Genomic DNA, 22,481 nt, shown 5'->3' with positions numbered 1-22,481 from the left:
GGGTTCCTCTGGTTGTGAATACCCAGTGGTGAGAGAAATGAACTCCATATGATCACATCTATTTCTCCCAGAGCTAAGCACTGGCGCTGAAATAAGTTCATTTAGCTGTGCCTTCAAAAGGCAGGCTCAGAATTAGTTCTGGTTCTAGCTAGGGCCATTGGAGAAATGTGAGGGAAAGAGAAGACTAAAAAGCAGGGGGAGGAAACATGGAAAGGCAATACTGATTAGAAAAGAGAGGGAAGGAGAGTGGGTGGCTTGGATCTAAGAAGGATATGTAAAATCTCTGTCACGCAAAAGTGCTGAGCAATTGAACATGGCAAAGTGTGGAAGAGGTGGTCAGAACACTGAAATCTGCCTTAGATTAAAGGTAAAGGGACCCCTGACCATTAGGTCCAGTCGTGACCAACTCTGGGGTTGCGGCGCTCATCTCGCTTTATTGGCCGAGGGAGCTGGCGTACAGCTTGACCAGCATGACTAAGCCGCTTCTGGTGAACCAGAGCAGCACACAGGAACACCATTTACCTTCCCGCCAGAGCGGTACCTATTTATCTACTTGCACTTTGGCGTGCTTTCGAATTGCTAGGTTGGCAGGAGCAGGGACCGAGCACTGGGAGCTCACCCCGTTGCGGGGATTTGAACTGCCGACCTTCTGATCGGCAAGTCCTATGCTCTGTGGTTTAACCCACAGCACCACCTGCGTCCCTCTGCCTTAGATTAAGTCAAGGTATTTCGTCCATCTGGCCCGGTATTATTGGCAAGGACCAGCAGCTGCTCTCCAAACAGCGTCTTTTCCAGCTACATGAAGTTGACCAGGAACCAAATCTGTGGCTTTCTGCATCAAGGCATGCACTGTACTGCTATGGCACTTCCACAAATATGACAAGAGGGAGACTTGAGTGAGGGAAGTGAGATGCCAGGATAAAGAAGGACACACTAAGAGAAGAATTCCTCAGGACAGGAAAGGAATGCTAACAAACTGTGCAATACAGGGAAAAGTAAATAATGGAAGGAGTGGGGAGGGATGAGAGAGAGAGAGAGAGAGAGAGAGAGAGAGAGAGAAGGGGATAATACCAACAGAGCAAGTGGGAAAGCAGCACGTTATCAGAATAAGCAAATAATGAACAAGTCGCCTCTTTGTGGCATAATTATTATTTTTTAAAAAGAAAATGATTAGGCAGTAGAGTAGCCCATAATACGATGGAAAGGCAACCTCAAACGGGAGGACCACACCTGGTGAGGAAGCTCAGAAATATTTGGCCTACTTTCTTGCATGTTCCTGTAGCAAAGGCCATGTCATGTGTGCATGGCAAAAAGAAAAAGAAAAAAGGATTGTGCTGAGAGCTTTGGCAGCCAGAGTATTTCAAATGAAAGATATTCTGCAGTATCTGTTGCCGTCTTGTCTTTTCAGTCAATCTGGCTCTGTGTGCGTGTGTGCATTGCCGGGAGGAACACAGCTACAAAGCTGTTGATTCAAGGCTAGCTTTTAAAAACCGGTACTTCTCATTTATTCATTCTCTGTGCCGGTAGGTGGAGCTGCCACGTTAGGTGCTGCCTTCCCCCCACCCTCCTTTCTCTTTTCTGTCTCTCCTCCTCTCCCCCCGCTTTCCTCCTCCCCACCTCCTAATGAGCTGTTTTCTGATATATGTTGGGTACCATAGAGTGAGGCTGAGAACAGGAAGCGGAGGCAGAAGCAAAGAGGATTCTGGAAAGGTCTCTGTGTTTTCCTTTTTTTCCTCTCCTCAGAGCATGCAGAAATCACAGTGAACACATCTATGCATCCATACGTCCAAAGCGTTATGGTCAGAGACCTGGATCATTACAATAAAGAAGCCTTTTGTACGGTCCTGCTGGCTGGATGCTGTGCTGTGATTTGTGTCACTCCCTTTTCATCAGGTAAGCTGGCAAGGCGTTTGCTCAGGCTAGGCGCTGGGCTCCTAGCAACCTGACATCTTCACAGAAAACACTGGATCCGATTTTAGCCTCCGGTTGTTTTACAGATAAATCAAAAGGGAAACCGGGGAGAATTTAAAGCCATTTTGAATTGCCCAGTTGTGATGCTGAGCTGTTGTGTAGTTGTGATCGTGTGTGTGTGTGTGTGTGTGTGTGTCCCCTTTCCCCCTTCTACCTTCTTAAGGCTGCAATCTGATACATGCTTACTTGAGAGTAAGCCCAATTGACTTCCCAAGGGCTTACGCCTGAGTAGACATGCATACAACTGTGCTGTGAAACCTTACAGTGGCCTGTACTGTAAATATTACATTTTCCCCCCTCCCTCATCCCTGTGGATGGGATCAACTGGTAAAATGTGGATTTAATTCAATAAATAAACCCAGGGAGTGCATTAGATCTATGGTGGAGGTCATGTTGCTCCTAAGGGGGAAGAAAATGAACTACTGGGGGTTAGTATTTTATTTCATTTCATTCTGATCAGTTTTAGTATGGCTATGGAGCTCATACATCCATGTGTCTGTCACAGGGAGGAAATGCATATATAGTATTTATCTCTTGTATACTATTTTCAGACGTGTAGCTTTCAGAATATGAATCCCATGTCCTAATATTTCTGGATGTTGCAATAATATGCACCGTATCTATATATTTAACATGGTTAGATATGTTTTTTGAGGGGAGGAATAGGGTATTCAGATAAAGAGAGAAGGCCCCATTTCAGGCCATAAAATGAACTCTTCCCCCACCCCAGTTGCCTGGCAAGTTCCATTAAAAAGCAAGCCATCACAAATATTTTAACAGTTATGCCCTCTAAGTTGATATCCATTGATGTACTTCCTTTGACAATATTAATAATTATTTGTTGTAACTAAGTAACACAGCTTTGAATCCAAAAGCATAGGCTGGGCCATGTAGCTGACAAAATCAGATCAATTTTACCTGTGGGTGTTGAATTTGTGCGCTTGTAAATTAAATAGAATTGTGTCTTATTTTTTGTTTGTTTGTTTTGTTCTCCTGGAAGGCTGTGATATAGAATTGATTGCTTTCTTCACATTAGCTTTGGAGTAAAAGGTGTATTACAGGGTGTTGCCAGAATAGGGGGCTGTCCTGGCCAAGCAACAGGAGTTTCCCAAATGATGGCCTAGACTGAGATTACTTGAAGAGTAGCCTATATAGATAATTATTAAATAACATAAGGCTGTGAGGATTAATTAACTTCGTTTTTGTACAACATCTGACAGCTTCGAGTAGGGATCACCTACAGATATTTCCTGACTGCACTAAATAATGGGAGGTGACAGACAGTTTTATACTTCATGTTGTTGCCAATATGGATTTAAATATTTCTGGTTTTGCTTGTACTGACACCTTAGCCTAGTTTGCTTGTCATGGATCTTCATATCTTGTGAAGCATGGAAAAAAGAAGCCCAAGGAATGTCAGTTTTCTCTTGAGCTATTTGCCTTTTTAGCCTGCCTGCATTATGAAGTTGATTGCGCTTTGTGGTTCTTTTTCCTTTTGTATGAAAGTTGACTGTTTCATTTTGTCCAGCCGCTTAATTCCAGACATCTCTGTAGTTGACTTTTTGAGGTGTCCCTACTCTGGAGCACAGGCTTGGAAACTGCGGCCTACATGTCTGTATTGACGTCTGTGTCTACGAGCAGCCTTTAGTCTACAAAATGTCTTGGTTTCTTTTTTAGCCAAGGGCAAGAGTAAGAAAATGTGTCATAAGCAGCATGGATCAGTGATGGGAGCCCATCGCTAATTAGTTATGTCTGCTCTCTGTCAGATGCTTTTCCTGAGTGTGAATTATTACTGCTAGGATACTTAAGATATCCAGATGATCAGCTCAGGGCATGGGCCTACCATATTTTCAGGATGACTCTTTACGTCTTCGTTCAAAGGTGGTGGCGTGACGTTTGGCATATATATTAATCGATGGTGAGGAGGGCAAGCCTTGCTGTGGACTGGAGACTATAAGAAAGGTGACCAATCAGCCTGGAAAGACAGTACAGTGGTACCTTGAGTTACATACGCTTCAGGTTACATACACTTCAGGTTAAAGACTCTGCTAACCCAGAAATAGTGCTTCAGGTTAAGAACTTTGCTTCAGGATGAGAACAGAAATCGTGCTCTGGTGATGCGGCAGCAGCAGAAGGCCCCATTAGATAAAGTGGTGCTTCAGGTTGAGAACAGTTTCAGGTTAAGTATGGACCTCTGGAACGAATTAAGTACTTAACCCGAGGTACCACTGTATTCACACATATAATTGCATGGTCCCAAGGCCCAGAGAGTCAGTACAGACAACCATACACCGAGTTGTAATAGCATGCACGCAACAACTATGTGATAAACCAGTAGTTTATCATATCCTGCAACGTGGCAAGGACAATTTTGCCATGCATCCCCATCCAATCAGAAACCTGGGAATGCAGGAGAGTGCTGGCGTTCCCATCACTGCTTGTTGTAGGCTAGCATAATAACATGAGGCTCAGGAATATGTTTCAAGAGGCACTGGGTCAGCCTAACAGTTTTCACATAAATTGAGGCAATACTTATTTATTTAGCTTATCCTATGTTGCCAATGTGGTTTGTGGACGGATTTAAATAAACGTCACTGTACAAAAGTAAAAAACCAATCAGCAAAACTTCATAGGAGTGGTAGCAAAACAAGAAACAATTTCCAGTGAGAAGATTACAAGGGTGAAGATCAGCTTTTTAATTGCACTTTAAGCTAACCTTGGGTGTCTACGGCCTAGCATAGTTTCATCTTTTAAACCATTTATGCTAGTAAAGAGGGGGAAATTGGCAATTTTTTAAAACGCCTGTCATTTATTTTAAATACCACATACTGTATCATTTTTTAAAAGTAGTTTCTTGTTTATAAGCTACCCAGAGAATATTTATTGTTCATTGCTATCTAAATTTTGTGCTTTTTATATTGTATCTTTATGTTGTGAAGTGCCCTGAGATCTGCAGATGAAGGGCGGTATACAAATTTTATTATTATTCATAATGATACTTATACAAATCAGCACATGGACAAAGTCTCAGGATATGATATATTGTTGCTATAACAGGGCAAGAGGCCCTCATCCATTGCTTTGACTGATAAATTATCCTGCCTCAGTCTTGTGCCTGTGTGGTGAAATAGTACTCTAAAGCTTGATCTTTTAATTCACATTCCATTCTGATCAATGAGGCCTGTTCTCATTTACAGTGGTACCTCAGGTTACAAACACCTCAGGTTACAAACACTTCGGGTTACAGACTCCGCTAACACGGAAGAAGTACCTTGGGTTAAGAACTTTACCTCAGGATGAGAACAGAAATTGCGCGGCAGCGGGAGGCCCCATTAGCTAAAGTGGTACCTCAGGTTAAGAACGGACCTCCGGAACGAATTAAGTTCGTAACCAGAGGTATCACTGTATCTCCGTAGAACTGGTGTTATCCCTACCCTTGAAGCCACTGGACCCTGCTCTTTCCCGCTCCACTTTCCCACCCACCCACCCTTTAGTAATTGTGGCTATCATTGCAACAAAAAGTCAGTTTATAATTTCTTCTGGCAGCAGCTGCTCTCAAAGTAGATCATAGGGGGGAGAGGCAGGTCACAATGACATCTTATTTTCTCTTTCTCAGTGAGGGAGTGAGGCTGCAAAGGATTGAAATCTTGTGCTTGGTTGTACGTGAATAAACCCTAGTGGAAATAAGTCTGGCTTGAGTTCCAGTATAGGATTGCCACTCTCATATGGTGCCCATCTCTGGAACTCCTCTCCTAGGTTGATTCATGGATCATTTGCACAAAGCATCCTGATAAATTCGATCCCTAGTCTTAGTTAAACTTTGCCTGATCTCTGTATTCTCAGCAGAAGACATTTCATTTCTCTAAATCTGCATCCCTTGCCAACCATGTTATTCTTGAGGACTATGTCTGGAAATGAAGTAGTACAAGATGGGAACTGAGAAACGAGAGCTTTCTTTTGTTCCTCCTTAAATCTCAGAGCCTGGGAGAAGGGGACACTTACAGGAATATGAGCAACTCACACTTCTATTGCCTACGTCTACTGCAATGTTTGAATATCACTGTCATATGTTGTAACATCCAAACTGGCTCATAGCATGCCAATAGAACGGAGTGTGTTATGAGTCTAAAGCAGTTTTTAAAAAAACCAATAATCAAGTTGGCTATTCATAATTACTCGTACCAAATGGTGGCTCCATATTTTCCATGGGCCTGTTCAACACGTCTTCCTGATTTTTCTCTCTCTCCCCACCTCCTAATTCTCAAGATGACTGTCTTAAATGTAAATAAAGTGATTTCATCTTCTGCACCGCAGAATTTGATCACATGCACTAATTATTGCTGCTTCTTTTCAGTTAAGACAGGAAAAGGGAATTGCACATTGCTTAACATCTGAGGTGATTGTGGGAGTTAGAATTGATGTAATTATTTTTATTCTTATAATTGGTGATGTTGCCAGTTAAGTGTGTGTGTGTGTGCGCCTCAAAATAAAAAATAGCCCAGTTGATGAAACATTGGCTTCCAGATATCAGATGTGATATCTGATAGCAGAAATTCTGTCACTACCCACCCCTAAGCGTTGAGTAACAAATTTGCATTGAAATCCCATTGTAGAATCAAAAGTTTACCAATTCTTTATGGGTTTCCGTAGTTTGTCTATTTCTTCGAGGTAACTTATTTTAATGGAATATTTAGCATTAAAACTGCATAAAACCTTAGTCGTTTTCACACAAGCATATTTAATATAATGCCACATGGCATCATGGGTTTGGTACTCAGGCATCCTGAGGCTAAAAATGTTTACTCAAAAGTAAGTCTCATTGAGTTCAATGAAACTTATATTGAAAGAAGTATGTTACATTACACACATAAATTCACACAAATAATGAGTCATTTTTGTGCATACTTGTTTGACCTTGGCACACAAACACACAAATTATCATGGGATTTATTGAGATTACAGGAGACAATTCAGTGTGAAAGAGTAAAACTGAGAATATAGATTGTTTGGCACAAAATATTAAAACATCATAAGCAACAGAGATCCCAAAATGCTTAGTAGTTGTTGAAGTGAGGTAACAAAAACCCCACCCTGATTCATTCAGGCAGGGTGTGTGTTGAATTCACAAAAACCTTAGTGAATCTGAGGATTATTTAGATCATTGCTATTTTTATAGAAAAAGAGGTGCCAGAACTCATCATGAACACCTCCCTTGTTCTCTTATAACAGCAATGGCATCCAGCTGAGAGGTGCCAGAACTGAGTTCTGGTGAGTTCCGGCTGAAAAGAAGCCCTGATTTAGACCAATGACAACTAACAGGTATAATCTGAATTCCAATTTTAGCAAACTCTGTGTTAAATTCCAGTTAATTTTATGGTTTTTTTTAAAAAAAAGATCACACTATGCCTGCTGTTGAAATGTTCCTATGAAGAACTTTGTGCAGAATTTTGGACTGAAACAGCAGTGACACAATAATTGCCATTGTTCATTTATATACTGTACACTGTTGTGTTTAGGTAGGGCTGCCATACGTCTGGGTTTTCCCTGACACATCCAGGAATCTGGCTGTCAAAATGGCATCTGGTCGGTTTTTTTGCTGAATCTGCAAAACGTCCCTGAAAACCCGGACATATGGCAAGCAGGGTGATTTTTCTTTTAAAATGCTTAAATAATCCAAAAAAGCTCAAAAACATAATGGGGGTGGGGGAGCTCAACAACTTTGTCCAAATTTTCACTTTTGGGAATATGGCAACCCTAGTTTAGGGGTGTTTTCAAAAGGGCAATCCATAAACCACAAGCCTACTTCCCAACTTTGCCACAGAGTTTGGCCAGGCCTGGGCAGGCCGGGTCTTCCTGTTATAAACCTGCTGGGATTGACAAGGCATCTGCCCCTCACCTGAATCTCACAGCTCTCCTGACAAGTGCTTTGGTCTGCAGCCACAGTGTGGAAATAAAGGATGAGATTGCCCACCAGATACCAGGCACTCTACTATTCAAATTAGGCTCCAGTGATTTTGTTACAATCTCCTTCTCAATTAAGTAATCAATTTTAATCTAGAATTTAAATTCTAAAAACTTTCTTATTTGTTAATTCGAGCAAGTAAACTATTGCTCTCACTTCTTTACAAACAGTATTTCTACCTGCAACATACTTGAGCAAACCTGCTCCTCTTCCTTTCACAGATATTTTGTTGCCATTTGCAACTGTAGCTGCCTCTGATGAGTTATTATTTAATTCTAGGGGGAAATAATTAGCATCACACTTCATGTGCATGGAAGTTGCTGAACCAATTAACCAACTAGAAGAATTACTGTTAATAGCACCAGTTTTCCTATAACTTGATATTGCTGGATAGTTTTGATGAACTGCAAAAGCATTTTTAGTTTGCTTTCTGTTGCCACCCTGGAACTTTTCTTTATTAGTGCCACTTTGTTTTGTACAATTCCTTGCAAATGAAGGAAAACAATTTTTCTACTTGTGTAAGTTGATAATATAATTTTGGTTACTGAGGATAAACAAGATTTTACAGAAACAAGATTGGGTGCAGGGCTGGCCAGGACATAGGCGTCCTGACTGTGACAAAGTGACCTGTGTGCTTGCTTGCTTGCTTGCTTGCTTAACAGCTGTTGGGAACATCAAAGTCCCTGCTCTCTAATAGAGAGCATTCCATGTCAAGAAGGAGGGCAAGTGGGCACCCTATCAAATGACAGGGCAGGGGCTACACAGAGCAGGGCTTTTTCACTGGTGGTGCTCATTGTATGCCTTGCTCTTCTCAGACATGCTCTCTTTTGGCCTGTATTTTAGAGCTTTATAATTTAGGAAGACTTTGGAAGAACTGGTTGACAAGTCTTATCAGTCGCTGACGTATGAGCAGATTTTAATTGCTGCTACTCTGGGCTTCTGGTGCACCAGGGTTTACACCAACATAATAGAGTTGGCCAGAACACCAGAAGGGATACAGTTTACAAGCTTTCTCCATTATCTGGACAGCAGGAGGTGTTCAGTCAACAGTGCAAAGGTTGAGCTGAAGCGTTTCCTGATGGTTACCTGCTTTCAGCAATAGGGGTCACTGTTTGGTAGTACCCAATTGGTTAGCTGTCAGATTCTAGAGCTCCCTATCGGTGGCTCTTAGGTAATTCACAAAATACATAGTCCATTCATAAAACACAGTGTTCATTCATAAAGCAGAAACATAAATCTCCATTGCTACATATTGGGTGTATATTTCAGCAGTTGAACGTACAGGTTTATGGCCATGCTGTAGTGTAGTGCTTATGCGACTGTGAATAAAAGGTGGCTGGGCTCATTGTCTCGGGGTTTGGCGGGGGGGAGAGGTGACAAAACTGATTTCCAATAAGTGTCCCCCCTTTATTTCCATAGTAAGTCCTTGCGTCTGTACTCTGAATAGTGACATCAGGAACCTAATAGGTGCAGGGCTTGTGAGTCCAACCCCTGCACAGTCTCATCAGGGCTGACTTTGAGGCAATTGGAGCAATTTGGAAAATTGGGCCCCGCGAGCTGCTTATAAGGGCAATCTAGATGGATTTTATTTATATCTATATGATTTTGCAGACTTTGGCTGTGAACTGGGGCCCTAAAAAAAAATCAAGTTGCTCCCCAGTGCTTCAAATTGTGCCCCACTGGCTAGCCCTGAGTCTCATACTTGCTGGGCCTGAGTTGCCCTGCCCTTGCATGGGTTTGTAATTTGGGGAGAGGGGAGACTGCCCACTGGGGAGCGGGTGGGCTGGCGAGGCCCCCTAGATTTAGAGGCCATAGGCTTCAGCCTACTTAGCCTATACATAAATCCGGCACTGTCTACATGGATTTGTCTGCCTTACAGTCCAGTAGCTCTTCAAGGCCAAAAGGCATGGCAAGAGAGCAGCAAATGTGGTCACCATAGTGTGCCACGTGGTAGCGCTGACCACAAGGCTGTACCCTCACAAAAGTGGAGACTTGCCTGGTCATCCGAAGGCAATTTTTGCTTAACAATAGATAACCAGATGAGAGACAGTTTTCCATCCTGAATTAGAACATTAACATACCACAACCCCTTTTAGAGTTTGAGGAAGAGCCTCCTGCTTCTTTGTCTGTTAACTGGCATTTGCAATAACTTGGGTTATGTTTACATTCTGTTCAAATGCTAAAAGTGTTATGGAAATGCTAAATATTATTATTTGTTGGCAGGCTTCTGAATTCCTAGTTTACAATATTTAGACCTGTGGGAGTTATGTTTCCCATATTTTTGGGTTTGTCTCCAGTACTCATTCTGCTTTGAAAGCTGAACGCAAACCCGTTTCATGGCTAAAGAGTTGGTAAGATGGCAGTCCTCCTTAAACCTACATAGTAGTGAAGGTTTGCTACAAAAGACAGCAAACGTTGCAGAGAAAGCCAATTTTCCAGTCAGGTTCTGTTGGGAACATTGGCTTTAAAATTTGACTCATGCCATACTTCTAAGTGAGATTCCTAATACGTATGCCCCAAATCATTTATTCAGAAAATGTGTATGCTACTCTTCCCTATCATGATTTACTAGAAGTATTGGTCACTAATACATTTAGGGTGAATTTCCATCAGAGCCATTGAGCAGAGTGTTTGACTGGGATCATGTACTTTTAGTCCCATAGTCATAATTTTCAGTGGCAAAGGACTTCAGAGAAAAAAACCTGGCAGGAATCTTCAGAGAACTGATAATATTTTGTTCCACTTGGATTCCAGAGAAGGGTTAGGAACTTCTTGTTACAAGACAGCATTTGGAGTATCTGAGATGAGGGGAAATGGTTTCGCTCCAGTGACATGCAGAGAATACCAGAAAAATCTCTGAAGAGAGTTGCATGCCCTGTTGTTGCAGTCTGCCAATTTAGCAAGCAGGTGCTGTGGTGTGGTTGTGCCAATACAGGAGATTTGTTGAGATGGCTCCCAGTACATTTCCGAGCACAAGTCAAAGTGTTGGTGCTGACCTTTAAAGCCCTAAACGGCCTCGGTCCAGTATACCAGAAGGAGCGCCTCCACCCCCATCGTTCTACCCACCAAGGGCCTTCTGGCGGTTCCCTCACTGCGAGAAGCTATGTTACAGGCAACCAGGCAGAGGGCCTTCTCGGTAGTGGCACCCGCTCTGTGGAACGCTCTCCCACCAGATGTCAAAGAGAATAACAACTACCATACTTTTAGAAGACATCTGAAGGCAGCCCTGTTTAGGGAAGCTTTTAATGTTTAATGCATTACTGTATTTTAATATTTAGTTGGAAGCTGCCCAGAGTTGCTGGGGAAGCCCAACCAGATGGGCGGGCTATAAATAAATAAATTATTATTATTATTATTATTATTATTATTATTATTATTATTATTATTATCAGAATCTCAGGTGGCTATTGGCAGAGGAGGCAAGGGGAAACCAACTAGGGCTGGGCAAAACCATGAGTGAAGCACATTTTGGCATAGGGTTATGTGTGAACATCTCGCTGGCAAAGTAAAGCTCATTGGAAGAAATGGACATTGTCAGTACCAATTTGCTGGTGACAGTATATTAAATAAAAGCACTACATCGAAAGGCTCTGCAACTTGGCAAGGAAGACATAACAGAAGCAGACAGCTAAAGATTAGAGCTGGACAAAATAAATCCAAAGCAGGAACTTATTTCTGTCGTTCTTAGATGTGAGGGTGGGAAGCCATTGCATAGCCTATTAAAAAGCACAATAGATTCTCTACCAATGCATTTTGTTGTGTTCTGTATGAAGTGAGGAAAAAAGGCATGCCTGTGCTGGCTAGGGCTGTTTGGAATGGTAGTCAAATAACAGCCAGAGGGCATCTGTTTTAGGAAGCCTGCTGTAGCCACTGCATGACATCTTTTGGGTGTTATTGAACTCTCTTGGCAAACCAGTGCCGATACGCATTAAGGTTTTTCATGTGCCCCCCAATTCTAATTAAAACAACCAGGAAGAATGAAACATATTTCCACAATTTAAGTCAAGAAGGTTTGGTACTGAAAGTAAACACTGTTATATTAAATAAAACTGGCACGTTTTCCATTTGCTGGTGTGCAGTGGGTGAGAATGGTTTACTGACCATTGTCCCCAATTACTGAAAAGAATACCTCCTGTATGAGATGTTTACTATGCATGTTAAGGGTAAGGAAAGTTTTGTGGTTAATGTGTATAATAACTGGTCAGTGTGCACATTCACCATGTCCCTTGGAGACTGTGCACATAATCTAAACATGAAAAGTTAATTGTGCACTTTTCCTGGTCAGTATATGCAAACTTCAACAGGCCCTGTCTTGACTACGTTTTGTACGTGCTCTGGCCATTATGCATTGACTCTAACAGGCAGCACCTCTCACCAGACAGCTCCATACTTTCCTCACATGCTTTTTGCTTGTCCTTCAATGCCTGTTGCCTGCCCAGATGAAGGATTCAGAGAAGTGTGTGTGTGTGCTTTAGTGTAGGAAGCTCTGACTTTAGCATGGTTCAGATGTAGTCTACTCTACATGAATGAGTCACACCCTTTGCTCTGGCCACTTTTGCCTCTTACTCCACCTGCCAGTGTCATGCGGCCCCCAGAAAGTTTGCCATGACGAAATGTGGCCCTCTGACTGGAAAAGCTTCCCCAACCCTGCAATAAATGCTTTTATAAACCAGTTTATAAATAATGCAGGGACGCGGGTGGCGCTGTGGTCTAAACCACTGAGCCTAGGGCTTTCCGATCAGAAGGTCAGTGGTTCGAAGCCCCACGACGGGGTGAGCTCCTGTTGCTCGGTCCCTGCTCCTGCCCACCTAGCAGTTCGAAAACACATCAAAGTGCAAGTAGATAAATAGGTACCTCTGTGGTGGGAAGGTAAACGGCATTTCCATGTGCTGCTCTGGTTTGCCAGAAGCGGCATAGTCATGCTGGCCACATGACCTGAAAGCTTTCTGCGGACAAACGCCGGCTCCCTTGGCCTATAGAGTGAGATGAGCGTGCAACCCCAGAGTCGTCCGCAACTGGACCTAACGGTCAGGGGTCCCTTTACCTTTACCTTAGTAACACAGACGTTAATGAGAACTTCCAGCAATCTGTGTTAAGGGCATCTGGCACCATATGTAAACTTAACTTCCTTTTTTTTAATCCTAGTTTCCCCAAGGTCATTCGGGTGGTGATGTGACTGGAAGCTAGAAACGTTTTCTAGCTTGCATATCCCAAAGTGGCAAGGATCTGCTGACAGGAGAAGCATTCGATTTCTACCGCTTTTAAGGATGGGCTGTCTTGACTTCATTTTGTCTCTTGAGGAAAAGAAGATTTCATAGCCCACAGTCATTCATTGCATAGCTCACCCAAAGGGATACACATGCAGTTCCGGTGACTCCATTTCAAGAACTGACACTGCCCAGAGATAAAAAGGTAGGACACATTTTCACACTCGGGTATTCGATTACATTTCATAGGGAGCTTACTCACACTCACATCTATTCACTATGTGGATTCCTTGCCCCTCCATGCACAGTTAAAAGTCCTGTATCCTGAGCCTATTTAACCTCAAGCCTGGCCTAATCTCTTCACATACCTCTCCTACTTCCTTTTGGATATCTTTTCTCTCTTACAGTCTCTGGCCCTTTGTCTTTTCTACCCTTGGTACAGATTCTGCCTTTCCTTCCTCCTGTGTGTCCTGTGAAAGTACTTGGACCAAGGTGGTTTGAGAAAGGAAGACCCTGTATCTCCTTCTGCATTAGGGGCCGGGCATCTAGTGATATAGTCAGGGCTCCCCATGCCTGAACTTTGACTACATGGTTAGAGAGGATTGCCTCAGGAAGGAAGGCATAACAGGGCCAAAACTAACAAAATGAATTTCAACAGAGACAAATGTAGGTTTCCGCACATAGGCAGGAAGAACCAGCTGCAGAAATAGGGGACACCTGGCGTGCTAGTGAAAAGGATCTTGGGGGCTTAGTAGGCCACAAGCTTAACATGAGTCAACAGTGCAATGCAGCAATAAAAAAGCGAATGCTATTCAAGGCCACTTCAACAGAAACATGGTTTCCAGATCAATAGAAGTAATAGTATTGTTGTGCTTTGGTTAGAGTACTGTGTCCAGTCCTGGGCGCCACAGTTTAAGGATATTGACAAGCTGGAACGTGTGCAGATGAGGGCAACCAAAATGATCAAGGGTCAGGAAACCAAGCCTTATGAGGAATGGTTGAAGGAGTTGGGTATGTTTAGCCTGAAAAAGAGGAGCGTGAGAGGAGATGGGAGGGCTGTCTTCAAATATCTAAAGGGTTGTCAGATGGAGGATGGAACAAGCTTGTTTTCTCTTGCCCTGAAGGCTAGGGCTCGGGCCAATGGCTTCAAGTTACAGGAAAGAATAATCCAACTAAACAGGAAGAACTTGCTGACAGTATGAGCTATTTGACAGTGGAACAGACTTCCATGAGATGGTGGTGGGCTCTCCTTCCTTGGAGGTTTTTAAGCAGAGGTTGGATGGCCATTTGTCAAGGGTTCTTTAGATGAGATTCCTGCATTGCAGGGGGTTGGACTAGATGACCCCTGAGGTCCTTTTCCCCAGTGCTGTTAATCAGGCACACTCTCAGAGACTTATGAATCGTCTTGGTTTCCAGGGCTCTCTGTGGAGCTTATTCACATGGATGTCTGAAGCTGCTCTGCACATGACCTGCTGAACCTCTGAAATGGGGAATTGACCTTGGCCATTGAGACAGTGCATCATAGGCATCCATTTCCCCTGCTTCATATGCATAATTTTCCTTTGTAGGAATAGAAGCCTGGGAATAGCCAATCATCTTAAACATAACAAAGCACAACCTACATATCAAAGACTGCCTAAGTTTTGCATATATTTCAAACAGGTTCTATTTTAAGCTTGTAAAAATTGGCAGTGGGTTCATTAATGCTGAATGTTTCCTTAACACTCTCTCTTTCTCTCTCTTTGCATTCTTCTTTCTTTTTCAGGTCATTCTTATGCAATAGGCTAAAAGTAATTTAAATGTGCAGGATGAAAAAATGGCACAGGCACTGCTGGTACCACCAGGACCTGACAGCTTCCGCTATTTTACTAGAGAATCTCTTGCAGCTATTGAAAAACGCTGTGCAGAGGAAAAAGCTAAAAAGCCCAAACAGGATCATTCAGATGCTGATGATGAAAATGGACCAAAACCAAATAGTGACTTGGAAGCAGGGAAAACACTTCCATTTATATATGGAGACATTCCTCCAGGAATGGTGTCCGAACCTTTGGAGGACCTTGACCCTTATTATAGCAATAAAAAAGTGAGTTATTTTGTTAAGACTGGCTGGATTTTGGCCACTGCATTAAAGCCTTTTCACTGTTTGCTTATTTCACCAGAAATCCTTCTCTTTTTACTTGATTTCAGCTGGAAAACATTTGAGCTTGCACAAAATATTGCTTTGTTTGCATAATCATTTTTTTATTTAATGACAACATGCATGTTCTTTCTGTTGTCTGTTCATACAGAGGCCCAAGCTCCTCTGCCCACCACCAAGAGTTCCCTAGCCCTCTTCCCACCTTTGAGTTCTTCCTGGGGTCCTTGGGTCACCCTTCTATCTTACCTCAGTACCTGTTCCCAGGGACGTTCCAGAACTGTGGGAGAGGAAAGCCTAAGGAGAAGCCCTTTCCAAAACTCCCTTCCTGCCTGGTGACGAGGCTTGGTGAGGGCTCCTCTTAAAAGAGAACCCTCACCAATCCCCACCAGCCGTGTGTGTGTGGCTTCAGAAACTGCTCCTTTTCAAGGAGAAGCACTTTCTGAAGCTCCCTTCCCACCCAGCAACAAAGCTGGGTGATGGAATGCCTCCCATCTTGCCAACTCGATGAGAAAGAACACATTCTGCAGAGCTTTGCTGCTGTGCCCTCTCCACCCCTAGGGGAAGGGTATATGAGCCGCAAAGCTGGTGGCGGAATGCTGTGCCACCCCACTGCTGCCTCCTCTTCTCATACCTGGATTGCTTCTGTGGTGGTGGTGTGGCGGGGCGTTTGCGGGAGTACTGCCTCTTCCATTTCCACCACCTGAAGCAGCTGCTTCATCCCATGTCATGAGTGGGCCGGCTCTGCCTGTTCTTAGAAGGAATGTACTTTCCTGACTCGCCACTGAATTTTCTCCCATAAAGAGTTCTCTGTTGCTTCCTGCTGCATCTCCAATGCCAAGGCAGTATGCGTTGTACGTAAATCTCCCTTTCAAATATATGTTGTTCCTCTGGTGGCAGGTTCCTCTCCAGTTCCTCTCACTCTTTATAGTATGCCAAGGAGGAAATGTGCCTCCCTTACAGCTGTGGAGACACAGTTCAGCTGCTTCAAGCCATTGAAGCCCCAACGGCAGCCAGGCCCTGACAGGTGTACTTCCGGGTTGGTACCCAAGATTCCATGGCACGGGGTGTCAACTCCATCTGGTGTCTGCAGGTACTGGGACCTGCCGTGGAATCTTTCTCAGCTGAGATTGCAGAGACTGTGCTGGAGCGCAAGGCCCCAGTGATTTATCTTCCTCCTGAACGGATGCTGTTGAATTATTGTGGCCTGTGCCACTTGTAGAGATCAACTATGAGTCAGTTCACCAAGTCAATAGTGGTGTGTCACCAGCTGAATTTTTGTGTTTGTTGATTGCCTCACCACACTCCAGAATATGAGTTCTCGTGTCTTTGCTCAGTGCACTTTAGGGAAATGGTTGGGAGGAAGATGATCAATTCACGGGAAAGTAGTTTTGTGTGCATATGTATCATTGGTCTTTGATGCTACCTTTAGGATGAGGTGTTCTGATTACTTGGGTCACCTTGACAAAATTAATAATAATAGTGACTCTAAGCGGTCTTGCTGTTGATAATAATAATTCTATTAACTTGAGGGGCCATTGGCTTGAATTCAGTTGTAAAAGCACAGTGGGATGAGTCAGCAAGAAGCTCCATCTTCAGCTCCATCTTCCATTGAAATAAGCAAAGCAACAAAGTGTAGGAAGTAAATAATCTTTGAACAATAAATGATTGTTGGTTTTTTAAATCCTATGTTCTTTTTTTGTTTTCCAGACCTTCATAGTATTGAACAGAGGGAAGGCAATTTTCCGATTCAGCGCCACATCTGCCTTGTACATTTTAACCCCTTTCAATCCTCTCAGAAAAATTGCTATTAAAATTTTGGTACATTCATATCCTTTTCAAGTCGTCTACCTTTAAGTGTTTGGAGTTAAATTTGAAGTATTTTCCAATGTTATTTTGAAAACAACAACAATGGTTGTCCTGTTTACAGATACGTTGTAAACTAGTGTCCCTTGTCGGTAGTTGAAAGCACATGCACGTCGAGAACAAGGGTGGGGGACGTGTTACGCTCCTGAGGTTGTTGGTCTGAAACTCCTATTAGTCCCACACGGCATTGCCAAAGGGGAGGGATTGTGGGATTTGGAGTCCATCAATATCTGGAGGGGCACAGGCTAGCTTTAAAAGCATGAAGGATCAAGTTCAAAGCTTTATTGACCAGAAAATATCATTTGTAGCTGATTGACTTCCATCTAGAACTATAGCAGTACCTGTCAAGAATGACCATTTGACAATATTGAGAGATTCAGCAAGAACCAAGATCTTTGCTCACAGTTTATTTAGGGAGTGCTTCTTAATCAATGTTGATGTTCCAAACCAGGGATGGGGAACATGCAGCTCGCCAGATTTACATGTGCAGGTTACCAAAATGGCACAAGCACTGCTTGTACCACCAGGACTTGACATGTGGAGGGCCAGATGGTAGCAACCCCTGTTTTAAAAGAAGCATCTCAGAAGTAACTGGATGGCACTGATCACCTTCATGCACTTTGTGGTGGAGGGGCACATGAGAAGCGACTTGGGCATTTGAGGAGGAGAAAGCAATTGGAGCGAACGGAGCAGAGAAAAGTCATTATCCTTGCCCGTGTTAATGTCAACATTTTCCATTGAATATCTTGTGAGTAATCTTTTATCTGTGATAAATCTTTTATCTGGAAAGCTAAACCACTAAGTGAAGCATTAACAGGGAAGGAAGAGTTATTTCAGAGTTTTTGGCTGTCTTCAGAAACTTGTAGAAAGTCCACAAAAATGTCCAAATTTGGAAAATAGAAAGAGACAATAAATAGCTAACTGGTTTTTAATAACTTATGCCACAGTTGTATGGCTGGTTCATATAGTTACAGATAGATACTGTGCTGTCTTGGGTCACACACATGCCTATACCCTGCTAGCAAATGGAGACAGTGGCGTAGTGTGGGGTTGCAGGGGGGGCCGGCCGCACCGGGCGCAGCATCTGGGGGTTAGGGTTAGGGGACGCAAATCCACGGGTTAGGGGGTGCAAATTACTTGCCTTGCCCCGGGTGCTGACAACCCACGCCACGCCACTGAATGGAGAGCATAACCTCTTGATAGTGACACATCCACAGTGACCTGGCAGCAACTTCTGCAATTTCTGAAGATTAATCTGGTAAAGTAGGCTCTTCCCTAGAAAAGCTCATGCTACCATGAATCTTATTTTTTTAAAAGTGTGACACAAGTCTCTCTCTTTTCTTTTTCTTTGTTTTGCTGCTGCACGCAAAATGTTGGAATTCTTGAAAAAGTTTTGTGTGTCCACTGCTATTATTAAAAAGAGGTTATTTAAAGTGGGTGCTGTCATTAACTTGGTTTTATAACCTGATCTCTGATTTAATGGTCATCATTCCTTGACCACATCTTACATTATTCAGCATGCTAATTATGTGCACTATTTTGACCAACTGTGTATTTATGACTATGAGCAACCCTCCAGAATGGACCAAGAATGTAGAGTAAGTAAATACCTTTTTCTTTTCTTTTTTGGAAAACGTGTTTTGATTCTTTGCTATTTCAGATGTGAATTTTGACCAGCTGTCTCCAATAAGATTCCTATGATGATTTGTGCATTTTCTTATCCCTTTTCTTCAGAGCTTTAAAGAGGATCCTAAATGAAAACTTATTTTGTGATTTTTGTTTGAGGATCCTAAATGAAAACTTATTTTGTGATTTTTGTTTGTTTGTAATTAATTTCCTGTTTTTCTTCCATGGAATTCAAGATAGCATACCTATTGTGTTCCCAGCAGTCTTCTGTCTAGGCGATGAACAGACAAGGCGCCGTTCACACAATTAGCAATCATGTGAATGGCTTCTTAAACATAAACTGCAGGAGTGTCCGGGGCCCATTGGAATGTGTGCAGAGCGTGCAGGGGACTGTATTCCTCCCCCTTCCCATGCTGTGCTTCTAACTAGTCCTCCTGCACCTGCTGTTTGCAGTGGACAAGGAAAGCTCCCTTTGGAATGAATGAGAACTCCCCTGCCCAAACACAAATAGCAAGTATAGAGGCCCTGATCTGGGTGGGGACTACAGGATGGAGCACAGGGTTAACCCCCAACTCCATGCCAAGGTCTTACTAGGTAAAGGTAAAGGGGCCCCTGACCATTAGGTCCAGTCGTAGCCAACTCTGGGGTTGCTGCACTCATCTCGCTTTATAGGCCAAGGAAGCGGGCGTTTGTCCGCAGACAGCTTCCGGGTCATGTGGCCAGCATGACTAAGCTGCTTCTGGCGAACCAGAGCAGCGCACGGAAACGCTGTTTACCTTCCTGCCGGTGCAGTACCTATTTATATACTTGCATTTTTATGTGCTCTCGAACTGCTAGGTTGGCAGGAGCAGGGACCGAGCAATGGGAGCTCACTCCATCGCGGGGATTCGAACCGCCAACCTTCTGATCGGCAAGCCCTAGGCTCTGTGGTTTAACCCACAGCACCACTCGTGTCCCAAGGTCTTACTGTGCCTTACTAAAAAGCTGCTCATGTAATTGCTAATGATGTGGATGACGTTGCATCTACCGGTAACTTGGTCCTCATTCACCCTCACGTCTTCACATGCTATGTCATGTGCCTTTGCACCATGTCCTGGGGTTGTCTTATAGGGGTTCAGTATTTTTTTCTTGCACATTAAATGGAGCATGTTTAAATTGTCACCACACTTACCCTCAGGGCTACTCTGGGCCACATTGTGTGCATGCTGTATGCATGCTGGCCATCCCTGTTGTCCCTGCCATATTCACATGGAGATGGGACACATACATCATGTTATACGCTTGTTAAAACCTATGTGCACAGGCCAGAACCCTACAGTTAATTTTCTTTTTTTGGAGTGGGGGGAGGGAATGACAGCAAGATTGTAGTCTGCGTGTACAGTCATACCTTGGTTTTCAAACGCTCTGGAAATTGGATGTTTTGGCTCCCGAATGATTGAAACCCAGAAGTGACTCTTCCGGTTTTTTAACGATCTTTTGGAAGCCGAACATCTGACGGGGCTTCCATGGCTTCCAATTGGCTACAGGAACTTTATGCAGCCAATCAGAAGTCGAATGCTTTGGAAGTAGGCCGGACTTCTGGAACGGATTCAGTTTGACTTCTAAGGTATGACTGTATAGGGTTTTACTTGTGTATGGCATAATAGAGTTCCATCCCCCTATGGCAATGCAGGGACAATGAAAGTAGAAGCACACTCAGCTTGCCCTTCCATGTGGCAGGACAGAGAGGTCTTTAAGTTATCATCTGAATTGGTCCTCTGTCTCAGTGATGGCAAAGTCTTCCTGTTAGCAGAGCTATAATCCATTAGCTTATCTGCATCTTTCTAGCCAATGATATTTTTAAAAACGCAGTACTAAGTGTTAGATGCAGCAGGAAGGCACCTGATGGCAGCCATCTTATGGAACCCAAGCAACTCTGGGTCTCATCAGTCGATGCTTTGGGCAGCAGATTGACTGGAATACCATGAAAACCACTTAGTATTGTATATGTAAGGAAGGCAGAACATACGTGCCATCAGTTATTTCTTAGCAAGCCCTGAAAGTGTGAGAGAAGGAACTCTGGTCCTGTACAGAAGATGCAATTTACTAGGTTCCCAGAGAAGCCTTTGTTTCCACATCAGTTGAATAAGACGGAGGTTTGATAAGTAAACAGTGGAAATAGGTAAGGAGGAGTCAGATGATGGAGATGCAAGTCTGACTCATATAAGATTTATTGTTCCAACGGGGCTTAAGGAAACGCAGTACAGAATATGGAAGCTGCTTGAAGAGCAAAGACTAGATGGCAGAAAACATGACAGCACATGGGGATGTAGGAAGGTGCTTATACTCAGTCGGACCAATTGATCTGCATAGTTGAGTATTTGTTCACAGTGACAGACAGCAGCTCTCCAGGGTTTCGGACAGGAGGCCATTCCAGCCGTACCTGAATTGAACTTGGGACTTTTGGCATGCAAAGCATGTACTTTACCACCAAGCAACAACTTTTCCCTAAGAAGGAGTGGGATTAAATAAGAAACTTGACGAGAACGGAAAAAGTAAGAACAAGCTGCAGAGTGGAGGGCTACTCTTTACATGCCAGCAAGCCAGGCTTCCCCGTGGGATGCTCCATTCAGTTTCACTTCCCCTTAATTTCTCATCTCCCACCCTCAAAAAAGCACCCAGTAAGTATTCCATGTTGCTGGACTCCAGTGCTAATCATTCTTGATGATTGGCCATGCTGGACGAGGCTGATTGGAGCTGGAGTTGGATAACACCTGAGCAACTGGTTGGAGATGTCTGGGGTAGATGGTGTTTCTTTGGCTTCATCAACATCCAAACTCTGGAGAACGAGGCCACTGTTAGCATATAGGGATGGACATCCAGGAATACTGATTTTGCAATGCGTGAAAAATACTTTGTTTTGATTAACTTATAGTTGTTTCAGTGTATCGTTATTCCTACACAGAGATAAATTTATTGGAGGAATCTAGGAATGGAAGGGGAAATGTGAAGAACTCATATATCTATTTCTGAACGATAATCTTGGCCATTTGATTACCCTTTTTACCCATTGCTGTCTTTTTTATTGTATATATTTTATTTGTATATATTGCTTGTTTTATGTTGTTATGGCCATTGGCTAATGCGAATAAAGATTATCTATCTATCTATCTATCTATCTATCTATCTATCTATCATCTATTTCTCCACCAGCATACATGCTAGAATGGGTTATTTGAGATTATCCTTATTTGGTGAGAACAATTAAGCAGTTGTGTGGTAGAATACATTATGTAGCACAATTTTGGCTGTTGCCCTGATGGTTTCAGTGGTTGAAAGGGCTTCTGTATTTCTTAAATATGATGCAAATGTAGCACCATAGCTGCTGAACCAGATCAGTTAGGGTTGCCCTTTGCTTTGATTCAGGTACATCCAAGGTGTCTAAAACTATTACTTTTATCCTCATTACAGAGAATAAAAGGAAGTCAATAATAATTCTTTATTTTTATGCCTTTAGGTACACATTCACTGGAATTTATACCTTTGAATCACTTATAAAAATTCTCGCAAGGGGCTTTTGTCTAGAAGGTTTCACTTTTCTTCGAGACCCATGGAATTGGCTCGACTTCAGTGTAATTTTGATGGCGTAAGTGCTTTAACCATTTGTTAAAAGCTTATAAGGGCATGGAATTAGTGTCAGTCTGTACTAGTGTTGGGGAAATTGTTAGCCTCCTGA

The 22,481-nt window shown here is 43.0% G+C and overlaps 1 protein-coding gene across 1 annotated transcript in view; it reads left to right on the top strand.

Annotated features, from left to right (window-relative positions):
• Positions 1 to 1,593: 1,593 nt before the first annotated feature.
• Positions 1,594 to 22,481, top strand: part of LOC309376657 (sodium channel protein type 2 subunit alpha-like) — a 68,268-nt gene continuing 47,380 nt past the window's right edge. Inside the window, exons 1-6 of the mRNA XM_081923199.1 lie at positions 1,594 to 1,893; positions 13,079 to 13,345; positions 14,906 to 15,223; positions 16,985 to 17,105; positions 18,651 to 18,738; positions 22,263 to 22,391. Of these exons, the coding sequence (XP_081779325.1) occupies positions 14,957 to 15,223; positions 16,985 to 17,105; positions 18,651 to 18,738; positions 22,263 to 22,391 (605 nt within the window). The 5' untranslated portion in view covers positions 1,594 to 1,893; positions 13,079 to 13,345; positions 14,906 to 14,956. The remainder of the gene's footprint in view (positions 1,894 to 13,078; positions 13,346 to 14,905; positions 15,224 to 16,984; positions 17,106 to 18,650; positions 18,739 to 22,262; positions 22,392 to 22,481) is intronic.

Source organism: Podarcis melisellensis (assembly GCF_964234715.1).
Source record: "Podarcis melisellensis genome assembly, chromosome: 1".
Lineage (NCBI taxonomy): Eukaryota > Metazoa > Chordata > Lepidosauria > Squamata > Lacertidae > Podarcis > Podarcis melisellensis.
This window is presented reverse-complemented; position numbering and strand designations above follow the sequence as displayed.